General features: G+C 33.4%; 2 protein-coding genes across 2 annotated transcripts; one reads left to right on the top strand and one right to left on the bottom strand.

The window, feature by feature from the left end:
* LOC129875512 (uncharacterized) lies at positions 1-6,113 on the top strand. The gene is made up of 2 exons (XM_055950789.1): positions 1-493; positions 5,588-6,113. Exons 1-2 carry the CDS (start codon positions 173-175, stop codon positions 6,035-6,037), a joined length of 771 nt encoding a protein of 256 aa, XP_055806764.1. The 5' UTR covers positions 1-172; the 3' UTR covers positions 6,038-6,113.
* A 4,731-nt stretch (positions 6,114-10,844) lies between these two features.
* On the bottom strand, positions 10,845-14,319 carry LOC129877180 (protein OCTOPUS-like). The gene is made up of 2 exons (XM_055952666.1): positions 12,086-14,319; positions 10,845-11,270 (listed from the first exon to the last, which is right to left on the bottom strand). The coding sequence occupies exon 1, from the start codon at positions 14,032-14,034 to the stop codon at positions 12,094-12,096; it is 1,941 nt and encodes a 646-aa protein (XP_055808641.1). The 5' UTR covers positions 14,035-14,319; the 3' UTR covers positions 10,845-11,270; positions 12,086-12,093.
* Between the last annotated feature and the right edge of the window lie 6,622 nt (positions 14,320-20,941).

The following is a 20,941-nucleotide window of genomic DNA, read 5'->3' as shown; positions in this document are numbered from 1 at the left end:
CACCCCAAAATAATGACCAATTCACTTCTTTTTCTCAAAAAAAAAATGAAATGGATAATGTGGTTTTAATAAGAGGTTCAAAAGTTCTTCCATTGCATCCCTCTCATAGTCACTAATCTTTTGCTCTCCATCCTTTTCTTCCTAACCTAAACTTGTGCAAATTTCAAAGAAAATGATCCATCCAAAATCTATTCACTCATCTTTGACATCTACACAACAAGCTTTTTTTAATAGAACAAGTTGTTTTAGGAGAAAAAGGACCTTCATTTCCTTTTGTAAGTACTCAAGAAATTCAGATTCAGATGGTAAAGGAGATATCCGTCAGCAAGAATTGCTTGCCACAATTGTTCTGCTTCAAACACAGAAAGTTCGTCTAACCGAATACTTAGATGAAAGATCTGCATATCTAACACAGTTTGCTGAAGAAGCCAGTAGTGAAATGGACCAGATTGGTGAAAATGCCCTCAAAGAACTAGATGAAGCTGGTGCAAGGGTCTGTTATTGAGTTGATATCTCATATGGCCACTTAACTAATAGTTATTTTCTCAGAAAGTAACATTTTTTTCAACAAAGAAAGTGACTTTCTGAGATAATAACTAATAGTTGAGAGACCATTGAGAAATTAACTCGTATGTTAATGTTACAAGAAGGGGAAAAAAGATTAGAAAACAGAAAGTTGAAGCAATTAAAATGTAGCTGTAAATTGCTACAAAACTGCAGGGAAGAAGAAGAGAAAGCTGAAATATTTTAAGTATTCTTCTTATTTCTTAGATTGATAATTGCATAGGCTACACACACATATATATAGTGTGTGTATGAGGACTACAAACCACAAAACAAGAAGAAAAAAAAAACTCACACAATACATATGTGGCCAACTATCCACCACTCTTTGTGGCCAACTAACCACCACTAAGTTTTAAATAAAAGACTTGGTTACTATATAAAAATATCTACTAAGTAGGAGTTTCTTAGATAAATCTTAATTTCCTAACACTCCTCCTTAAGATTTTTCATTGAAACTCCCTGCAATGACCTTTGAAACTCAAACTTATTGGTGGGAAGAGCCTTGGTTAGAATATCGGCTTGTTGTTCTTCACTTCTGCAATGCACCAGCTTAACTTCCCCATTCTTCTCGGCATCTCGCAAAGCATGGAATCTGATGTTGATATGCTTCGTCCTTCCATGTTGCACTAGATTTTTAGCCATAGCAATGCCTGATTTATTGTCTACATAGATCACTGTTGGTTCTTTTGGCAAAAGATCTAATTCAAACAAGATTTTTCTTAACCAAATTCCTTGATTTGTAGCAGATGCAGCTGCCACATACTCGGCTTCTGCTGAAGATTGAGCTACGATATCTTGCTTCTTTGTGCTCTAAGAAAAAATGCCTGAACCAAATGAAAAGGAGTAACCAAATGTGCTTTTGTAATCATCCACACATCCACCCCAATCGCTATCTGAATAGCCAATAAGAGATCCATTCTCCACACTTCTATACCAAATGCCATAATCAGTTGTCCCTCTAATATACCTCAACACCCTTTTAGCAGCTCCAAGATGCTTGGTGCTGGGATATTGCATATATCGGGACAGTAGACTAGCTGCAAACATCACATCTGGCCTGGTAGCAGTCAGATATAACACGCTTCCAATAAGGCTCCTATAAAGTTTTGAATCTGCCCGTTCTTCTCCATCATCCTTCATTAACTTTTCATTCACAACAAGTGGAGTTGCAACAGGTTTGCACTTATCAAGCTTGAACCTTTTTTAAGAGATTCAGGGCATACCTCTTTTGGAATAAGAAAATTCCTTCAGAAGATTGAGAAATTTCTATTCCCAGGAAGAACTTCATCTCCCCTAGATCAGACATTTCAAAAACTTTTAGCATCGCATTTTTAACTTCTTGAACCGTAAGAGAATCTTCACCTGTGATCATCAAATCATCAACATAAACGGATATCACAATTAGCTTTCCATCAGCTTGCCTTTTGAAGTATAAAGTAGGCTCATTTAGGCTTCGGTTGAAGCCTTAAGACAACAAATGAGTATCCAGCCTACTGTACCAAGCTCTCGGAGCTTGTTTAAGACCGTAGAGAGCCTTTTTAAGCTTATACACCTTGTCTTCTTCACCTGCAACTATAAAACCTTCAGGTTGTTCAACATAAATATCTTCTTCAAGAAATCCATTTAGAAATGCAGATTTGACATCTAAATGATAGATTTTCCATTTGTACTGTGCTGCAAGAGCAATTAGAAATCTTACTGTCTCATGCCTCGCAACAGGTGCAAACGTATCTCCAAAGTCCACTCCAGGCTGCTGGGAATAGCCTTTAACTACGAGCCTGGATTTATGTTTAAAGATGGATCCATCTGGATTGAACTTCGTTCTATAGACCCATTTAACACCAATAATGTTCTTTTGTTCGGGCCTATCAACCAGCTCCCACGTATCATTTTTATTAATCATGGAAAGTTCCTCCTCCATTGCGGAAATCCAAGCTTCATGACTTGCTGCTTCTTCAAAGGAAGATGGTTCCACAAGAGCAAAATTGCATTGCTCATAAACTTCAGCTAGTGACCTGGTCTTCAAAACTGGAGAATTAGTTGTCAATTCAACATTTGAAAGGTGTCCTGCTCCAGTAATAGGACTGGAAGAAATATCACTCGTCCGCGGACTTTGAGCTGCAACTGATGTGCTCCCATCTTGGTTCTTCTCAACAATATCTCGATCCCAATCATAGTGGCTAGACTCGTCCACCGCAAGATCTCTACTGATAAGCACCTTCTTCGTACGAACATTATACACTTTGTACCCTTTTGCAACTGTGCTATAGCCCAACAAAATACAGAGTTCTGCCTTGTTATCCAATTTGCCTCTTTTAGCATCTGGAACATGTGCATAGTAGACTGAACCAAAGACTTTTAAGTGTCTAGCAGATGGCTTTATACCCCTCCATGCTTCAAATGGTGTCATGTCTTGGAGTGCTCTAGTTGGTAACCTGTTCAGCAAATAGACTGCAGTATTGACTGCCTCAGCCCAAAAATATTTAGGCATCTTCTTTTCTGCCAGCATGCATCTTGCCATCTCCATCACTGTTCTGTTCTTCCTCTCAGAAACCCCATTCTGTTCTGGAGTGTAGCTTACAGTGAATTGTTGTTGAATACCTAAGTCTTTACAATACTTGCTGAACTGATGTGAAGTATATTCTGTTCCATTATCTGACCTGATATACTTCAACCGGCAGCCACTCTCAATTTCTACCATAGCCTTGAATTCTTTGAAAATAGAGAACACCTGAACTTTGCTACTTAGAAAAAAGACCCATGTCATTCGAGTAAGGTCATCTATAAAGAGAATAAAATATTTATTCCTACTCAAAGAAGACGTCCTCATTGGTCCACATATATCTGTATGAACCAACTCTAGCTTTTCCTTCGCCCTCCAAAGACTTCCTTTAGGAAAGGATCGTCTATGCAATTTACCAAGTTGACATGACTCACAAATATCTCGGCACATGTCAATTTTGGGTACATCAAGCACCATACCCTTGGATTGCATATACACCAATGAACTAAGGTTGTAATGACCGAATCTTTTGTGCCAAAGCCAAGTATCACTCATTTCAACATTGAAAGAGCAACTTTCAGCAGAATAGCATAAAATTGGAAAGGAATTGCCAATCATGCTAATTTTAGCTACTTCACAACCTTTAGGATCATAAATGACACATTTTTTATCCTTAAAAGTAAGTGAGTAATTATTATGAAGTAACTGAGCAACACTCAACAAGTTTTGAGTTAAGCTTGGCACATAAAGAACATCATTTATGATTTTCATACCTTCATCCGCAGGAAATTTTACAGACCCTCTACCTTGAGCTTGCATCAGTGCACCATTTCCAAGCTTCACTTTGGTCCTATCAGACCTGTCCAAGCTAACAAACAGATTTTCATCAATTGCCATGTGCCTTGTGCACGCACTATCGACATACCAATTGCATCGATCAACATGTGATGTGTGCGAAGCCATGAATACCTCCTCCTCTGTTTTTTCAACTTGGTGATCTTCCGCAAAATTTACTCGTTGGAAAGACTGACCACTTTGAGTTTACTTTTGCCTGCAATACTTCTCAATGTGCCCATATTTCTTGCAATATCTGCATTGAATAAGGGACCTCTTGGACTTCTGCCAACAATTCTTCTCCAAGTGGTTTGTCTTCTTACAAATACCACAAGGTGGAAATTTACCTCTCCTCGATGATTCACCTTGGTATCCACCAGATTTCACCTCTCCAGAGTGGTCTAAAGAGACTTTTTTTTCTTCATTTTGTTGCCTGAATTTATGCCTTACTTGAAAGGCATCTTCGATTGTCCCTTCGCTTCTCATGGTTACCCGTTGCTCTTGGATTTGCAATTTAGAGATCATCTCAACTATTGAAAGAGTAGTCAAGTCACAAGACTCTTCAATAGCTGAGATTTTTGATTCAAACTTGTCCGGAAGGCTGACCATGATCTTCTCTACAACCTTCTGGTCTGGAAAGTTTTCACCAAGTATCTTTATTTGGTTCACAATATCCATCAGTTTGGAAGAGTACTCTTTCACACTATCCGAATCCTTCATCTTCAAGAGCTCAAACTCCCTCTTCAAAGCTAAGACCTTAACGGATTTAACTCTGTTGTTGCCTTCAAACTCCTCCTTTAGCTTATCCCAGGCTTCTTTGGCTGTCTCACAAGCCATAATCCTTGTAAACATCACTTTCGTAAGGCTGGAATATATGCAAGTGAGATCTCTGGGTGATTTAGTCACCAACTCATCATACTTTTTTATATCATTGAGAGTTGGGTTGTCTCTCAATGGCTGGACAACAGGTTCTCCTCTCTCAATGACATCCCACAAGTTGAGAGCCTTCAAATAGGCCTTCATTTTAATGGCCCAAATATGATAATTATCGCCAGAAAAAATCGGAGGACCCGTCATTGGTTGATTTTCTGGTGCCATATTTTCTAGCAAACAGATCCAAGAAAAAAAGCTTAAAAAAGATGAGCCAATCAACAAAAAAAACAAATTCAGATTCCGTAAGAAATGGACTCTGATACCATGTTACAAGAAGGGAAAAAAGGATTAGAAAACAGAAAGTTGAAGCAATTAAAATGTAGCTGTAAATTGCTACAAAACTGCAGGGAAGAAGAAGAGAAAGCTGAAATATTTTAAGTATTCTTCTTATTTCTTAGATTGATAATTGCATAGGCTACACACACATATATATAGTGTGTGTATGAGGACTACAAACCACAAAACAAGCAGAAAAAAAAACCCACACAATACATATGTGGCCAACTATCCACCACTCTTTGTGGCCAACTAACCACCACTCTTTGTGGCCAACTAACCACCACTTATTGTGGCCAACTAACCACCACTAAGTTTTAAATAAAAGACTTGGTTACTACATAAAAATATCTACTAAGTAGGAGTTTCTTAGATAAATCTTAATTTCCTAACAGTTAATATAGAGTTTAGATTTCATATCTGAATAACATAGTTGTTTATTTGTTGTTGTTGTTTTGTTTGTTTGTGGAGTAGATAATGGGAAACATAGAGAACCAAATGCAAGCTTTTGAAGAATCAGTGGGGTTGAACAAACAAGAGTTTGAAGGGAATGAAAAGAAGTTAGCAGAATTTGAAGACCAAATGGAGGAGGAAAGAAATGAATGGCTTTTCTTTAAGAACTTAAGGCAAAGACAAACCATGGCCGTGGACAAAGCAAAAGCTAAGGAGGAGATGGAGAAGATTAAGCAACTTAGTAGAGAAAATGCTGGATCGACGACTAGAAGGACGGTTTACCTTTCATTTATAGGCCTTGTAGTAGTTGGAATTGCAGATGTTTTCATCTCTTCACCCTCTGACTGGAGAAAAGGTGCAGTTCTTGGAATTATTTTGGTGTGTTTGCTTTCTCAAGTCATCTATGAGCAGAGTGTTTTATCAGAAACAGAACTGGAGGGAAAACAGAAATCCAAAGAAGTCAAAAAGTGAAACCCTATCTTGTTATACGGAAAACCACTAGTATTGTAGCATGAGTTATAACCCCAAATAAAATCTTATTACTTGAGACTGATATATCATGCCAAATTTTGTCTTGCATCATGCATGTTTGGTGACAACACTAGCCACCAAAGTTGGATATGTATCGGATGCTTTTTATCGATCAAAGGAATGATACCTGCTGAATTCTAGAGAATATAGAAGTTATAGGACCTCAGATTTGGATCTCCTACATTTCTGATGTGATCTGGAGAAGCACACCATCCTTCAAGAATCCTCAAGTCTAAGAGGAGTTAGGCTCTATTGATGGAAAGTTTCTTATTCGGAGCACTCAGGGTGTATCAACCATGGGAAAATCATCAGAACAGAGAACATCTATCTTTAAGGAAACAAAAATAATCAGCTCCCTAGCATTCTCAACACGTCAAACATGCCATTCCATCAGACCGAAAATTAGGTCGTCTAGATCACAGATACTTTCTGGTTTTCCAAATTATTGCAGTTGTTAAAGGAAACTCAAGGACAATCAGTACATTTACTATCATCATGTCATTCACATGAAAAGTCCAATACTGTTTAATGACATATTCTGTTCCCTTTACTGTTCCTCTCCAAACTACATACTTAGATAAACTAGTAATACTATTTAGCAGACATTCCTATGAAAAGCATCAATAAGCATATTAGGAGGAGGGAGTTATAATGAGATTATGATATCTGGTGCACTGACTTGGTGACTTTAACATCTTTGAAGTCAGTCTTTCAGGGAAATTCTCAAACACATGGAAATATCATGGATACTCTAACAAACTTGTAGCAAAAAACAGAATTGAGGAATGTTCGTAGAAAAACAAGGCGCACACAACAGAAACCCATGCATGATATTTACATATAACTTTGACCAAATATAGCCAGGCATGCTAATGATAATTCTCCCTCCGTTTCAATTTGTTTGCTCTACTTTCTTTCTTCTTTTTTTTTGGCAACTCTTTAATTTTAACTTTCCATGTGACATGCTTAACATAACAAGATTAAAGGACATTTTTGGTACATTTGAAATATCTTTGATTTAAGACCACAAGAATCAAATGTCTTAGTTACTTCTTAAACACCGTGTCAAGTCAAAACAGGACAACCAAATTGAAATGGAGGGAGTTTGATATAATCATCTGAGGTGAAAGGAGATTTCTGTTATGGTTCAAAGCATGAAGCGTGGTATTGTGTGACAAATTTGCCTTCATAGTAAGCATAAAATGGCAATCCTGCAACCAAGAAGCAATCTTTCTCTCACTACATTGTGAATTCCAGAATCAACTTCAGAGAAAGCAAACTTACATTAATATAGAACATAGAGTGAATTTAGAACCTGAAAGCTTCTTACTTGCAAAAAGAATCATCTGATAGCTTTAACAAGTGTATTCACATATACCATGCATCCATAGTTAGAATGACTTCCTGAACTGAGCTTTATTCAAGAACAAATTGGTATCTATCTAGAGTGTACTTTGAGAAGTGAAACTCCTTAAGCTTTAAAGTCTCTAGCATTATTAAACCAATCTATAAGGGTGTAATGATTGAAAAGATTTGGCTTACAGTCCAAATGCACATGTTCAGAAACATGTAGAATACATTCTCAAGTTTGCAATGAGAGCAAAACACATGAATTATAATGTTGCTTTGGTAACATCAGGTTTGTAACCCTTGCTAACAGCTTAGCTCAACAAGTTGTGGATCATGTCTAATATTTTTTGCTTGGGCAAAGACCAGCTTGTAACAAGCTATATCTTGTACTTCACAATCACCAAAAGATTTGATTGCGTTTCCCAATTTAAGAAGCTTGGACAAAGTCATTGATCAAGTCATTGTAAGCTGAGAGTATCGTTTAGTTCCCTGTTTTGACATCAAATCCATCATAGAAGTTACTTCATTTTTCCTTCTCTGCATAATCCACTAACTAGACGAATATGTGAAAGAATCCATTTCTCCTCCATCATTTCAAAATCTCAACTAAGTTAAAGACTTGTTCAAATTCACACAGCCCGTCAACTGCTGTAAACTCGTAACACTTTAATCTTTCCAACCTTACAACAGTCATTGAGTATAGATTATATTCCACTACATCAAGTGATAGCATTCTCAATGATTTATTGGGAATCCTTTCAATCCCATATAACGTTGCCAATTCACCAACAAACGAATCAAGGAACTACAAGCGAACAAATCCATTTTTGACTCATCTTTTTCCATCCTATCCCGAACTCCAATTCTTCGTTAAATTTGCCATACCTACATAAACCAATGCATATCTCATTATACAAAACATTTGGCAACACATGCGACCCCCTTATTAACCGCTGCCAAAACTCATGGTCCATCGAATAAAATACTGAAACGGGCCACATTTGGAAGGAACCATCTTTAAAACATTTCATCAAACACCTTTAGAGCGTCATTTAAATGGACACATATAACTATATACATCAGGCTTCTACTCTCCCATATCCAGCCCAACATGTCTATGGGCGGAGCTAGCTTGAAGCTAGAGGTTCGGATGAACCTCCTCCGATGGTAAATTACATTATTTATACATAATTAAAATTATTTCTATGTATTTGAAGTAAGTGTCAACTCATTCGGCTAGTTCATATATTTACGTCTTCATATTTTAAATTCTTTTAGTTAAAATCATGGCTCCAAACAACTATTTCACCATACCAAATTGCCTCACAACTTCCTCTCTTTTTTTTGAGTTTCCACCTATGTTCGGAACCACATGATTTTTTCCATTGTCAAAGCTCAAACTTAAGACCTTTATGAAGCAGTCTCATCATTGCGCTATAACCATGTTGGTAATTGCCTCATAACTTATCTAATACTCAAAACTAACTAAAGCAAATTATTTTACTTCCATTTATTTCCTATCTATATCCCGTATCATTTGCTTTACAATTCTCAAATTTGTTAATACTCCATAATTTTTTACATGTTATAATTATTTGTGGATAAAAATGCTAAAATTGATAATAATCCATTATGTGTTTGTTGGTTAAAAGAATAGTGATAAGTTGTTCTTTTATTTAAATAGCATAGCCTTAAAACTTAAAAGTTTTTACAAAACATCATACATGTAAAAGTATCTTTGTGAAGAAAATGAGAAATGATGAATTTAGAGTAAAAATAAAGTTTAGCCTAGGAAAATGTATTTTGAGAATAAAAAAGTATTTTAAAAAATTAGTTAAATCAAAAGCGTTTGTAAGAAAGTCCTAAGTTAGGAGTGATCAATATAAACATTTTAAATTTTCATAAGAAAATTTTATTAGCTTATAAACTTAGATCTAAACGAAAAAGTATAACACTTATATGGGGACTAAAGGAGTAAGATTTAGATGTGTTATGCAAACTCATACAGTACGTTGTACAACATTCCTATTGGCTACCTGGTGAAAAAGAGAAGGCAAATCCCAAATGTTTTCAAGAAAATCTTTGCCAACCATTTCCACTAACGAGGAGGTTTTTAATGGGTAAAAAAGTCGACATTATTCCATAGGATTTCGAGCCTATCCTTTGTTACTACATCTTTTCTTTTTCATCTTTTTCTTAGTATTGACTAATACTATTGAATTGAATGAGTAAGGCATGTAAAATATTTGTTCTTTAAATTTGTCACTTTTTGACTTCAATGGCAAAAGCAGAGTTTGATTATTGAGACTTTTACTTGAGTAAAGTATCCAAGCTAAAACATTTTTTTGGAGCTGGCGGTTGTTGTTGATTCCTTTGATTTCCCATTAAGATGAGGAAAACACCTCACACTATCTGACATATAATCATTACTATGTCCATTTTATGTTATCTGAATAATAAACAGACCTAATGTAATTACCATATTTACCTAACTCAACATTATAATATTGTCGCGTGCTAAGTGTAAGAATAAACTCTATTTTTGGAGTAGATTAATTCGAATTCACATCGCGAGCTCATTTGGAAAAGCGCTTGTTATCAAAAACTTAGGTTGAAACCGAAATCTCTATACTTTAGTTAATGAGAGTAACCTCATTTATTGTACCACATTCTTTTTGCAGTTATAAATAATATACTTCGCTTTCAAATTTTCTTAAATTTAAAAATCCCTTTGGAATTTGTATCCTTTTACCGACTGTAGAATTTCTTCTTTTTTAGGAAAAAAAAAATTCTGCTTATGTTAACTTCTAAAATCATATTGCTATTAAGGATTGTGATAAATATATGATGAATCGTTTGAAGGAACTTCATAGAGACTAAAACTTAGTTAACAATTAACACACATATGGTACTTTTTTCTTTTTGAAATAGACCAAACATGGAAAGAATATTCACAAAATATGATAATAGAGATGTTTAGACCAGTTCTTTTACACCTCAATTATTTTACTTGATGTGGTAATAATTCTAATCGAGCTTTAGGCAAATATGAAGAAATAACTTGATGTTTTTTTCTGTGTTGGGATATAGGCTTAGGCAAATAGGTAATAACTTCACCATTGACCCAAATGATTGAAAAAGATTGTATCTTTTTATTGGGATGAAGAACAAGAGAGCTTTTAAGGCTTCAAAAGATGAGCTCAGTAAAGCACCCCTTGAGAATTGGTTAAAAATCACATGCTCAGAAGAGTCTATCAAGATAGAATGATCATCTAAGATGAAAAATAATAATACTAGTAAGACTTTCAAGTGCAACATGATCAATTTATCACTTTTATATTTAACCAATAACCCTTTGCATGATAAAGATTACAGACCCCAATCAAGCAAGTAATAATAAGTTGTAAATCTATATATTATATAAATATATCCGCAGGACCAAAAGCATATTATCTGAACCATGCAGGCATTGTACTACAAATATCAATTCAGATAAAAAAAAATATGTATGTGCTACAGTTGAAGGAAGAAAGATTCAGTTTTTCTACTCAAATCTCTATCCGATACGTCAGCAGCGTAAACAACTGTCTTTTTAAACTGAGGAATCTGTTTCGTTCGCATCTTTGCAATCCAATGCTCTCTTGGTAAGTTCAGTTCTCCCAGGGACGCTGGATTTCTTCCAACCTTATCGGACTGAATTACGTTAAAGCCTCTAACCAACAAGTCCATGAGGAAAACTTAAACAGGACTGACTTCACTCTCACGATTGTTACCAAGAAAGATGAACAAACTTGCAATACATCTAAAGCCTTAAGTTGTGTTCCTGTATTAAAAGGAAATAAAATGAGAAAACAAAATAAGGGTCAGTTCCAATGAGGTACAAACAAGAAAGTATAGAACTTTGTTTCAAAAAGAACATCGACTTTGATTTTACCTAGAAACAAATAAAGTCAAAAAAATTATCAGTTCATTTGATCAACCACATTATTGTTTTTCTTTCTTTTTTGGGTGGGTGATCCACTATGTTTCGTTTCCTTGACAAGGACTACTCTGTATCGACAACGACTAACACACAATAATGAACTCAAGAAGCAAGGAATATCTTCATGGGCGAGACTTGTCATATCCTGGCTGTTAAATATGTGGAGAAACGATTCTAACATAAAGTTTTAACAGACAACGATAAGTAGACATTTGAAGCACCATGAAACTAGTATCAAGTGAGATTACAGATCCTTAGTTGTCATACTAACCAAATATGACAGTTAAAGTCACCATTTTTCCTTTTTGGAACTATTGTTAAAAAGGAACATGGAATATACAGGTGAATATGGAATTTAAGGAGGTAAGATTAACAAACTAAACAAATGGAGAAAAAAAGTAAAAGACAAGAAGAAAGATTACCAATTCCCAAACATGTATAGATACAATAATCCTACTCAACTTAAGACATAAAGCTAATTCATTGAGAATTAAATCAGATAGACATCAAGAAGGCTAGAGACAGAGAAAAGACTTCATCTTCATGTCAATATATTACGACAAGTCCAGGAAACATTCTAATGACAAATGCATAGTCAAAAAATACAATGACACAAGTGACAAAATTAACAATTAAACAAAAGAAACACCAAGGACCTTGGATTTTAGTATAGGCGAAGTACGCTCCTCCCATTTGGCCTACTTTGTGCTGGTAAACTTCTGCGGCTGCCTCTCATGGGAGCAAAATGGAACCGCAAGAACCCATTATCGATATGATTAGGCGAATATCTTGCACTCCGGTTCCTCTCCAACACAAAATCATCTTTCTTTTTACCATTGCCATTAGTATCAATGCCAAGATTCCTCACAGTTCCAAAAGATCCACCAATATTAGTTGAATTTCTCCAACTAACACTGCTATTACTCCTAAACATATTCCTATTAAGACCCCCTTTTAAATCACCATTTGTCTCCCTCCTCGTGTCTTGCCAAGATCCTGAAAATGACCTCTCCACTCCATTTGATCTACTATACCTGTCATCTTCCTCATCTTTGTTTCCATTACCTTTCTTATGTATAAAACCCCATATATTCCAGGCCCACTTCTTTGACTTTTTTGATCCCTTCCGTTCCCCCCCATTTCCAATCCCAGAAGCACTATCCTTAAATCCTGTCAATTCAAAAGTCTCCGAGAAATCATCCCTTAAAGAATTAGAATTGGAAATCGAATTCAAATCCCTCTCAGGCAGAACTTTAGCATTAGACACTGCCTTCATCTCATCAATTTCTGCCACTACAGCAGCTGCTGTTTTCCTAATTGAGTTAGATCTATCAAGGCTCTTCCTTCGCCTCGAAGACGAATCCAAGTAATAGTCCCTAGTTTGAGCAGACCCTCCAGGCAAATCAGCTTCCTCACCAATGCAATTCGCTGAAACAGGTGACTCTTCAACCGGAATTTGGTCATCCGCCCGTTGAACATGCACTACTGGTGCATCTTCTATCACTGAAACCATAGGTGGAACCCTGGGAAGGCTCCTTCCCATGAAGTGGACATCGCAAGAAGCTCGGGGCTCATCGAAAGAGTACCTTGGATCATCAATACTAATCCTCCCAATATCGAGAGAAAACCGAGGTTCAGTGTCACAGGACCTCCTCCCAAACCCATAATCAGCAATCTCCGACTGGGTGTCCCTGAATTTTCTCGAAATGGGCTTCTCCAATGACAGTGTAGATGAGTTCTCGCAATTGTTTCGTTTTTTCACCTTCTGCTTTCGCCTCCAATTGTGCCATTTCTTGCTGAAAACCGATGCAGCAGACAAGAAGCTTCCTGCTATTTCCTTCAAGTCCCTTCCCCCTGAAGGCTTTTTCACCTGTGAATCGAGATCTATATGATCTTTCATCGGCTTCAATATATCCCCATTCACCAGCTCTTCTTCCACAATTTCTGAATCGACCTCTCTACCGAAACTGTTTTCGACAGGAGACTCTTCAGTTATTTCATTCACCACATTTCCGTTACCTATTTGGCTGATTTGATCGTTTTCTGGTTCCTCTTCCTCTTCTTCTTTTAACTCGATAACAGGCCTATTGACAAAAGCATCACCAGTATCCTCAGAACGAGGGTTTCCGGAGCAGGTTTTTGTCTCTCCGTCAAGGGAAAATAAGGACCAAAGTGTGTTACGTACTCGAACGTCACAAGACTTACGTTGGGGCTCAAAACCAGAACCACCCAAGTAGCTCAAGGCCTCGTTTTTGGAAGCTGAAAATGACTTAGTTCGGCGAAGTTCCGGGAAAAATGAAGTGGGTTTAGAGGGTTTAGGAGGAAGAGGAGGATGCTTCTGGTTAAAAGTAGAAAAAGTAGAAGTTTTTGAGAAAAGGGCTTTAATAGCAGAAGCAGATGAAGTAGAAGGACGACGAGAAGAAGAAGAAGGATTGTTATTAGCTGCAGTTTGATCTAAGGTGGTGAGGCGTTCACAGAGGCATTCTGGACAGAATCCGGTGAAATCTTCATCTGGGTGTCTGTCACAGCTGAATGAAGAACGAGGTGGCTGCGGCGGTGGCAGTGGCGGTGGTGGCTGTGTTGGGTCCTCAGTGGTGGGATTCATACCAGGTGGTAATGTGCAATGCGCACTCTGCTCATGTTCTGCAAGTGAGTAATAGACTGAAATACTGTGAAAATTTGTGAAGTGCTTTGGGTTCTCTCAACAATGGGTAAAAAAAAAGTGAAGAGACAAGCAAAGAAGAAGAGAATTGAAGGGAAAAATAAAGAACAGAAAGAAAAAGAAGAATGTAAAATGTCTCTTCTTCCTTCTCTTTTCCTTCACAACGGACACACTCTCATCTTTTTCCAAAATATTATAAATAACTAATTTGTTTGACCAAATATTGTAGCCCTGTCGTTAAATTATTTCATACTTTAGTATATAATGTATTTTTCGAGGGAAGCAACTCCTGTCTTTTTTTTTTTACGTAAAAATGATATAATTTATTTTAATATTGAGCAATACAACATAATACATTAACATAAGTTGGATGCAGTAATATATTATGATACATTATGAAATAATACTATCTGATTGATTTAATAAAGAAATTTCACTAGAGGCGATCATGTTTCCTACGAGATTTTCCATATTTTAAGAAAAAATTATAATAATTTTATTTCATTCTTAAATTGGAACTAAAGACTAAAGATCAAGAATAAAAATGAGATTTATTAAATTAAAAGCCTAATAAAGTCAGAGTTACTCAATTTCATACGGTTACATTAGAAAATTTACTATTTTCCCTTGGGTTATGGACGGAATTTGATAATTAAAAATAATTCCTAAACGAAGAAAATGAAAAGTTGAAATACATAAAGAGGGAACGAATACTCACACGCTCTTTTATTTTATTTTTATCACCTACGTTCATTCGCTTTCCAAGGAATAAGATTTTTCTGTCTCTATTTAATTAATTAATATAAATAAATTTTGTTCTTTATTTTACCTTTTAATGTTGTCCCATAAATTATCTTTTCAGTTACAGTAATAAATAGATATTTGCTATTTTTTAGAAATAATATTAATCCCCTTAAAACTAAAAGGATTAACATAATGTTTAGTACCTAATACTTATCAGCTATTTTTAATCGACTAATCCAAACATGCTCTAAATATTGTCAAACAAGCCTACAACATGTGTGCTCAAATCAAAAGTTTCCCTTTTTTCCGATAGTTCTTTATATTCATATAATAACTTGGATGATTTTAATTAAGGAATAGAATGGATATCTCTTATTACCAAAAAAGAAAAAAACAGATTTGTTTAAATAGTGTTTGGGAAGGAACTTTTGATTTTCAAAGATTCCTTTAGTGAGAGATAAAAGCAAAAGTAATAAATCACGCCAACACAACACACACATTAGTCCTCTCTCTTTCTGACTGTGTAATACAAGAAATGTCTCACCTCTTTCCTCTGCAACACATCTCTTTTCGCTTTCTTTGCTTTTTCTTTTGTCTAATACAGTACTAATAAAACTTTTTCATTTTATCTGATCGAAATTTTGTGGTGGTGTAATAAGTACTTCTTTATATTTAAATAGATATTTTGGTTTCGAATTCGAACCAGAAGATGTCTTTGTTAACTTCTTTGATTAGTTGTATTCAATACAAAAATACCGAATACTGAATTGTAAAAAAAAAACAATTTTTTTCCCTCTTTTCTTGGTTTTGGAGTTCCTTTTTGTTTTTTCTCTTTTTAAGTGTACCGTTTTGTTTGGCACCTCATTTTGAGTTCCACCATTCTCCCTTTTTTAAAAAAACAAATTGTCATACCCATTTGTGGGTTGTTATGTTACACTGGTCCCAGCTATCTGGAATACTTATCAGCGGGAAGAATGAATCTAGTGGCATACATAGAATTTTTGTAAGTAATATTTAAGAGTAAATAAATAAATTCACAAATTATTGTTATAAAAAAATAGTCATAGTGAAAAGCTTCAATGACAAAATAGTTTTTTTAATTAACAGTGACAAGATTGTGTCTGTTATACATTTTTGATAGGAGGGTAAAAAATGGAAGTAAGAAAGACAACACACCAGAGAAGGCAGTAAACCTCCTCGTATAAAGTCTATGAAGACGATGATGGGACATGCACACCTTTTATATCATAAACTCCCTTGCCCTTTCACCTTTTGGAATATAGTAGATGCACTACTAAATTTCGCCGACATAATATATAAATATGTCATTTTAACTTAATCTCATTTTATATTTATGTTCTTCAATTTTGAATGTGCACAAATATGCACTCAAACTTGTATAAAATTGAATAAGTAGACAAACGTGTATGACACAAAATTGTCATGTAAGACATAAAATTGTCATGTAGGATGTCATATAGGACAAATATGTCTATTTGTTCAAGTTGGGGATAGTTAAAGTGTTTACTTGTGCATTAGTAAAGTTAGAAGTCATAGTTGTCGGTTGAAATCAAGTTAAAAATCATATTTATGTATTATACCAAACTTTAGCACTTTGCTAAGAACGTGTTAGGATTGACTTATTTTAAATGTTTTTAAAGTTAAAAATCATAAGCAATTGATCATTTCGTTAAAATTAGTTTTAGGTCACTGATCGATCTTTATTGAGACTCCCCGAATGTCATGCTATATTAAGGTTTTAATTAATTAATATATAATATTTAAAAATTATACTATTAATATGTATAATTAACTTAAATAATAGAGACATGATAATTTACATTAGCTTACGTGTGTGTTATTGCTTTAATTTTTTGTAAATTAATTATAATTAGCTGGTGTATGGAATGCATGCTGCGTAAAGTGAATCTCTGTCGTCAACTATATATTGTTATTCTCTTCATTTTCTAATACTACAGAAGAAGAATAAAACAAATAATCTGTATAAACACAAAAAAAAAAACTTTCACTTTTGTCTGTGTCTTAGCTGATCTCTTTTCTTCTTGTTTCTTCTATGACATTATATTATAATAAAAAGATGCCAAAAAGAGACATCTAAAATAATCTTGAAATTAGCTGGCTGTGCAAACCACTATGAATAGCAAAATTAAGCCATGAGATTTGCTGTTGAGGTTTTTATTCCAACTAGCGAAGAAATGTCTCGTTTTGATTGATTGTTTAGTTTATTTTGATTCAATTTATCTCAATTCAAATAACATTTTAACTGATTGTCCATTTATTAGTTTAATTCATATTGACCTATTCAAATTGAGCATCACCTACCATTTATCTTCGGTCGAAATCACATCATTATGTTCTTTCAAGATACCACATTTTGTGGGGCAAATCACAGCATTATGCTGCATAATGATAATTAGACAAATCTTTAACTACTTAGTACAAGGAATATCGAAACGAAATCGTACCATGTATTATAGATGTGTTAAGAAAAAAAAGGTTTACATCATATGAAACCATCATAGTACAATGTTTTGTCTATTTAACAGCTGGAATTCATCATCTACAATTGTCTTATCAAGAAAAATCATTTATTTTCAAATCTAAATTCATAGTTTTGCTCGATTTGTCAAATTACAACCTCCGTGGCTCTCTAACTTTTTGCATTAGCTTCAAAAGTATTTAAACGCTATTTTGATTTAAAAATACTTAAAATAAGTCAATTTAAACATATTTTATGTTTTGTCTATCCATTTTGGAGCAACTTCATACAAAAATATAAGAAGTGACGAAATTCAACCACATATGATTGAGTTCATACAAAAATGACTGAACTTCAACCATATGAAATTTCAGACGTATACTATTTATATGATATTATTCCGAAGTAAAACCTAATTTTAGATACCACATGTCTAAAGTTATTCTAAAGCGAATAAACTTATAAATTTTACTCATTATATATATGACTATTAAATGATGGTCCCAAAATCGGATATATATGCCCTTGGCCAAATTTATTCATTAATATGGTCAAAATATACTAAATGTATACATTAGTTATGCATAGAAGTATGTATAATATATGAATATAATGCTTAAATATACAAAATATATATATATATGGTGTCTACTTTATAAATTAGATCAACCAAAGAAATCGAACTGTAATTGTATACCAATATGTAACAAAGTTGGTAAAAAAATAAATTAAAACCTGGTGACTATTAGGTTGATCAATTTTTCCCACTAATTCTGGTGGGTTTAAAATATATATTTGTTAATATTATAGTGTTGATTGAGATGGGGTAAGAAGAAAAATAGTAATGAGAAGCCATGGAATAATTGCACAGGCGTGCATCAGAGTTTCCACAAATTTCGTCCATCTCATTATTAGGTCGAATAATGTTGTTTCATAATTATTACTAATTCTTCTTTATTAGAAATCGTAAATTTAACCTATGAAAATATAATCTATCCAATTTATCTATGTTTGGGATGGTTATTAGTGTGCTTATTAGCACAACTCATTTCAGCCTAATTCATTTCAGTTTATTAAAATCAAACGTATATGTAGCTCAAATTGATCCGTACGAAATCTTGTTAAAATATTTTTAAAAAATCATCTTTTTTATTTGATATGTTATATATAGTCATAATTAAAAAAAATTAGTTTTAGTAGGTACTTAAAAACTATAAAAAATAAAATAAAGTAATTAAAATATAGTAAATATTTGATGAATTGGGTTATGATCCACATTTTTTTAGCTCATTTCAATCAAACTTATTTCAGCCCAAATAACTTTTTGGACGAGTTACTCAACTCATTTTGATCCACTCAAATTTAATCCAACTTACCTATTTAATACTTCTATATTAAACCATCTTTTGTGGCTTCGGGATATTACTGATACTCGTTGTCAACGCAAAATTGTATCAATATAAGATAGTTAAGTTATAAATTAAAGTAAAATAATAATTACCCATAGTTAAAAAGTGATATAAAAAAAATGTCTCCGTGTTTTTGGTGCAAATTATTAACATGGATATTTATCCGAGCTTATCTAAATAGATACTGTACTATACTTATATATGAATCCCTATATTATTACATTCACTTTTAGATTAAAAATATGGCAATATCATATGACTATTAATGGAGTCAGAATTTTTTTAAGGAGGTGCAAAATATAAAGAAGTAAACATATAAAAAAGTCAAAGGGGTTCACTCTTACTGGATATACATAAAAAAATAATTTTCACCGTGCATAAATAATATAATATTTCATCGAAAGACGTTCAAATGAACTTTTGAGTCGCACTTGCTTATAGATTAATGTTTAAAACAACGGAAAAGGATTAAATATACCTCTCTACAATGGGAAATAGTTAAATATATCCCTCGTTATGCTTTCGGGCTAAATATGCCCCTCCTGTTATACTTTCGATTTAAATATATCCCTCTCATTATTCTTTGGTACAAATTCGCTCTTAATTTTAACGGAATAACACTTGAAAAACTCAAAATTAAATAATTCATTTCCAATTTTAAATATATGATTTTTTAGGAATAAATAAAATTTCAAAGTACTAATTTGGATTTTTTTTCTTAAAAATTACAATACAAAATGCATTGCATAATTTTAAGTACTAAAAGATGAAATTTCTAAATACTAATTTGAATATTTTTTTTCTTACAAAATAATAAGACAGAAAATGTTGGCTTTTACAAACAATAGTATACTTTATATCTTGAGATGTTATAAAAAATTCAGTGATAAATAATATTGAGATGTTATCAAAAATATTTGCCAAGTAACTAGTAAATTGAAAAAGAGAAATTGAAACACATACTCTATATCTTTTATAAACAACAGTACACTAGTCGAAACACATTGTGGTTTGAAAACACATTTGTTTTATTATTTTGTAAGAAAAAAAAACTTAAATTAATATTTAATAATTTTATATATTAATATTTAAAATTATGTAATGCATTTTATATTGTCATTTTTAAGAAGAAAAAAACTCAAATTAGTACTTTAAAAAATTATTTATTCTTTAAAAAATCAGATATTTAAAATTAGGAATGAATTATTTAATTTTGAGTTTTTAAGTGTTATTTCGTTAAAATTAAGGTGAATTTGTAACAAAATATAATAAGAGGGTATATTTGAATCGAAAGTATAAAAGGAATAATATATTTAGTCTGAAAATATGACAAGGGATATATTTAAATTATTTTTAATAGTACAAAGTTATATTTAACTCTTTTTCCCATTAAAACAAATACTTAAAAGGGAAGCAAAAAGGACAAACATAATAGAGTATTTTCACCCCACATGCACAGAAATATGTACAACTCAGTAAGGAAGATTGAATCTAACAACCAAAAAGGACATCAAATATGTCGAATGATAGCCAAATACACACAGAACCAAAGCCTTCATCTTTGAACCTAAAATTCACTATTGTCAATATTTGAGGCCAGTACAGTTTCACTTATTTGGTAATTCTTTTCTCCATTAGATTTAGGACAGTATTGATAGAGAACATTTTTGTTCAATTTTGCATTGTTTAAGGGTATTTTAAACATTTTTCCGTTGATTTTTTGAGATTTCGATTAATCCCTTTGAACATAAATAGCAATCTATACCGGGCTGCCCTTTATATTAAACATACATATTTTATACAATATAATATACATATACTATACACCATATATATACAGCTAAAATGTATCAGTAATATATATATATATATTAATGATCATGTTGGAAAACTAGATAGTTGATCAACTACGCCAATACTGACTATAGACTAAATAATTTGAAGAAAGAAAATGAATATGGATTAAATAGCAATGTTAAATGGCTACTGGATGCAAAAATGCTACATTGGTTAATTAGCCCACTTAATCACAATTGGGCCATTTAATTAGATCAGCTAATTATAGATTGTTACACATTCTTCTAATGTTTTAAAACTGTCTAATACACACATTATTTTTGTGATATGTCGCGTGCTTGGTTAACCAATCACCTAAAAATTAGTAAGCAAAATCATTTATTTTTTTGAAAAACATTTT

Source organism: Solanum dulcamara, chromosome 12 (genome assembly GCF_947179165.1).
Source record: "Solanum dulcamara chromosome 12, daSolDulc1.2, whole genome shotgun sequence".
Lineage (NCBI taxonomy): Eukaryota > Viridiplantae > Streptophyta > Magnoliopsida > Solanales > Solanaceae > Solanum > Solanum dulcamara.
Note: the sequence above shows the minus strand (reverse complement) of the source record. Positions and strands in the feature narration are given on the sequence as shown.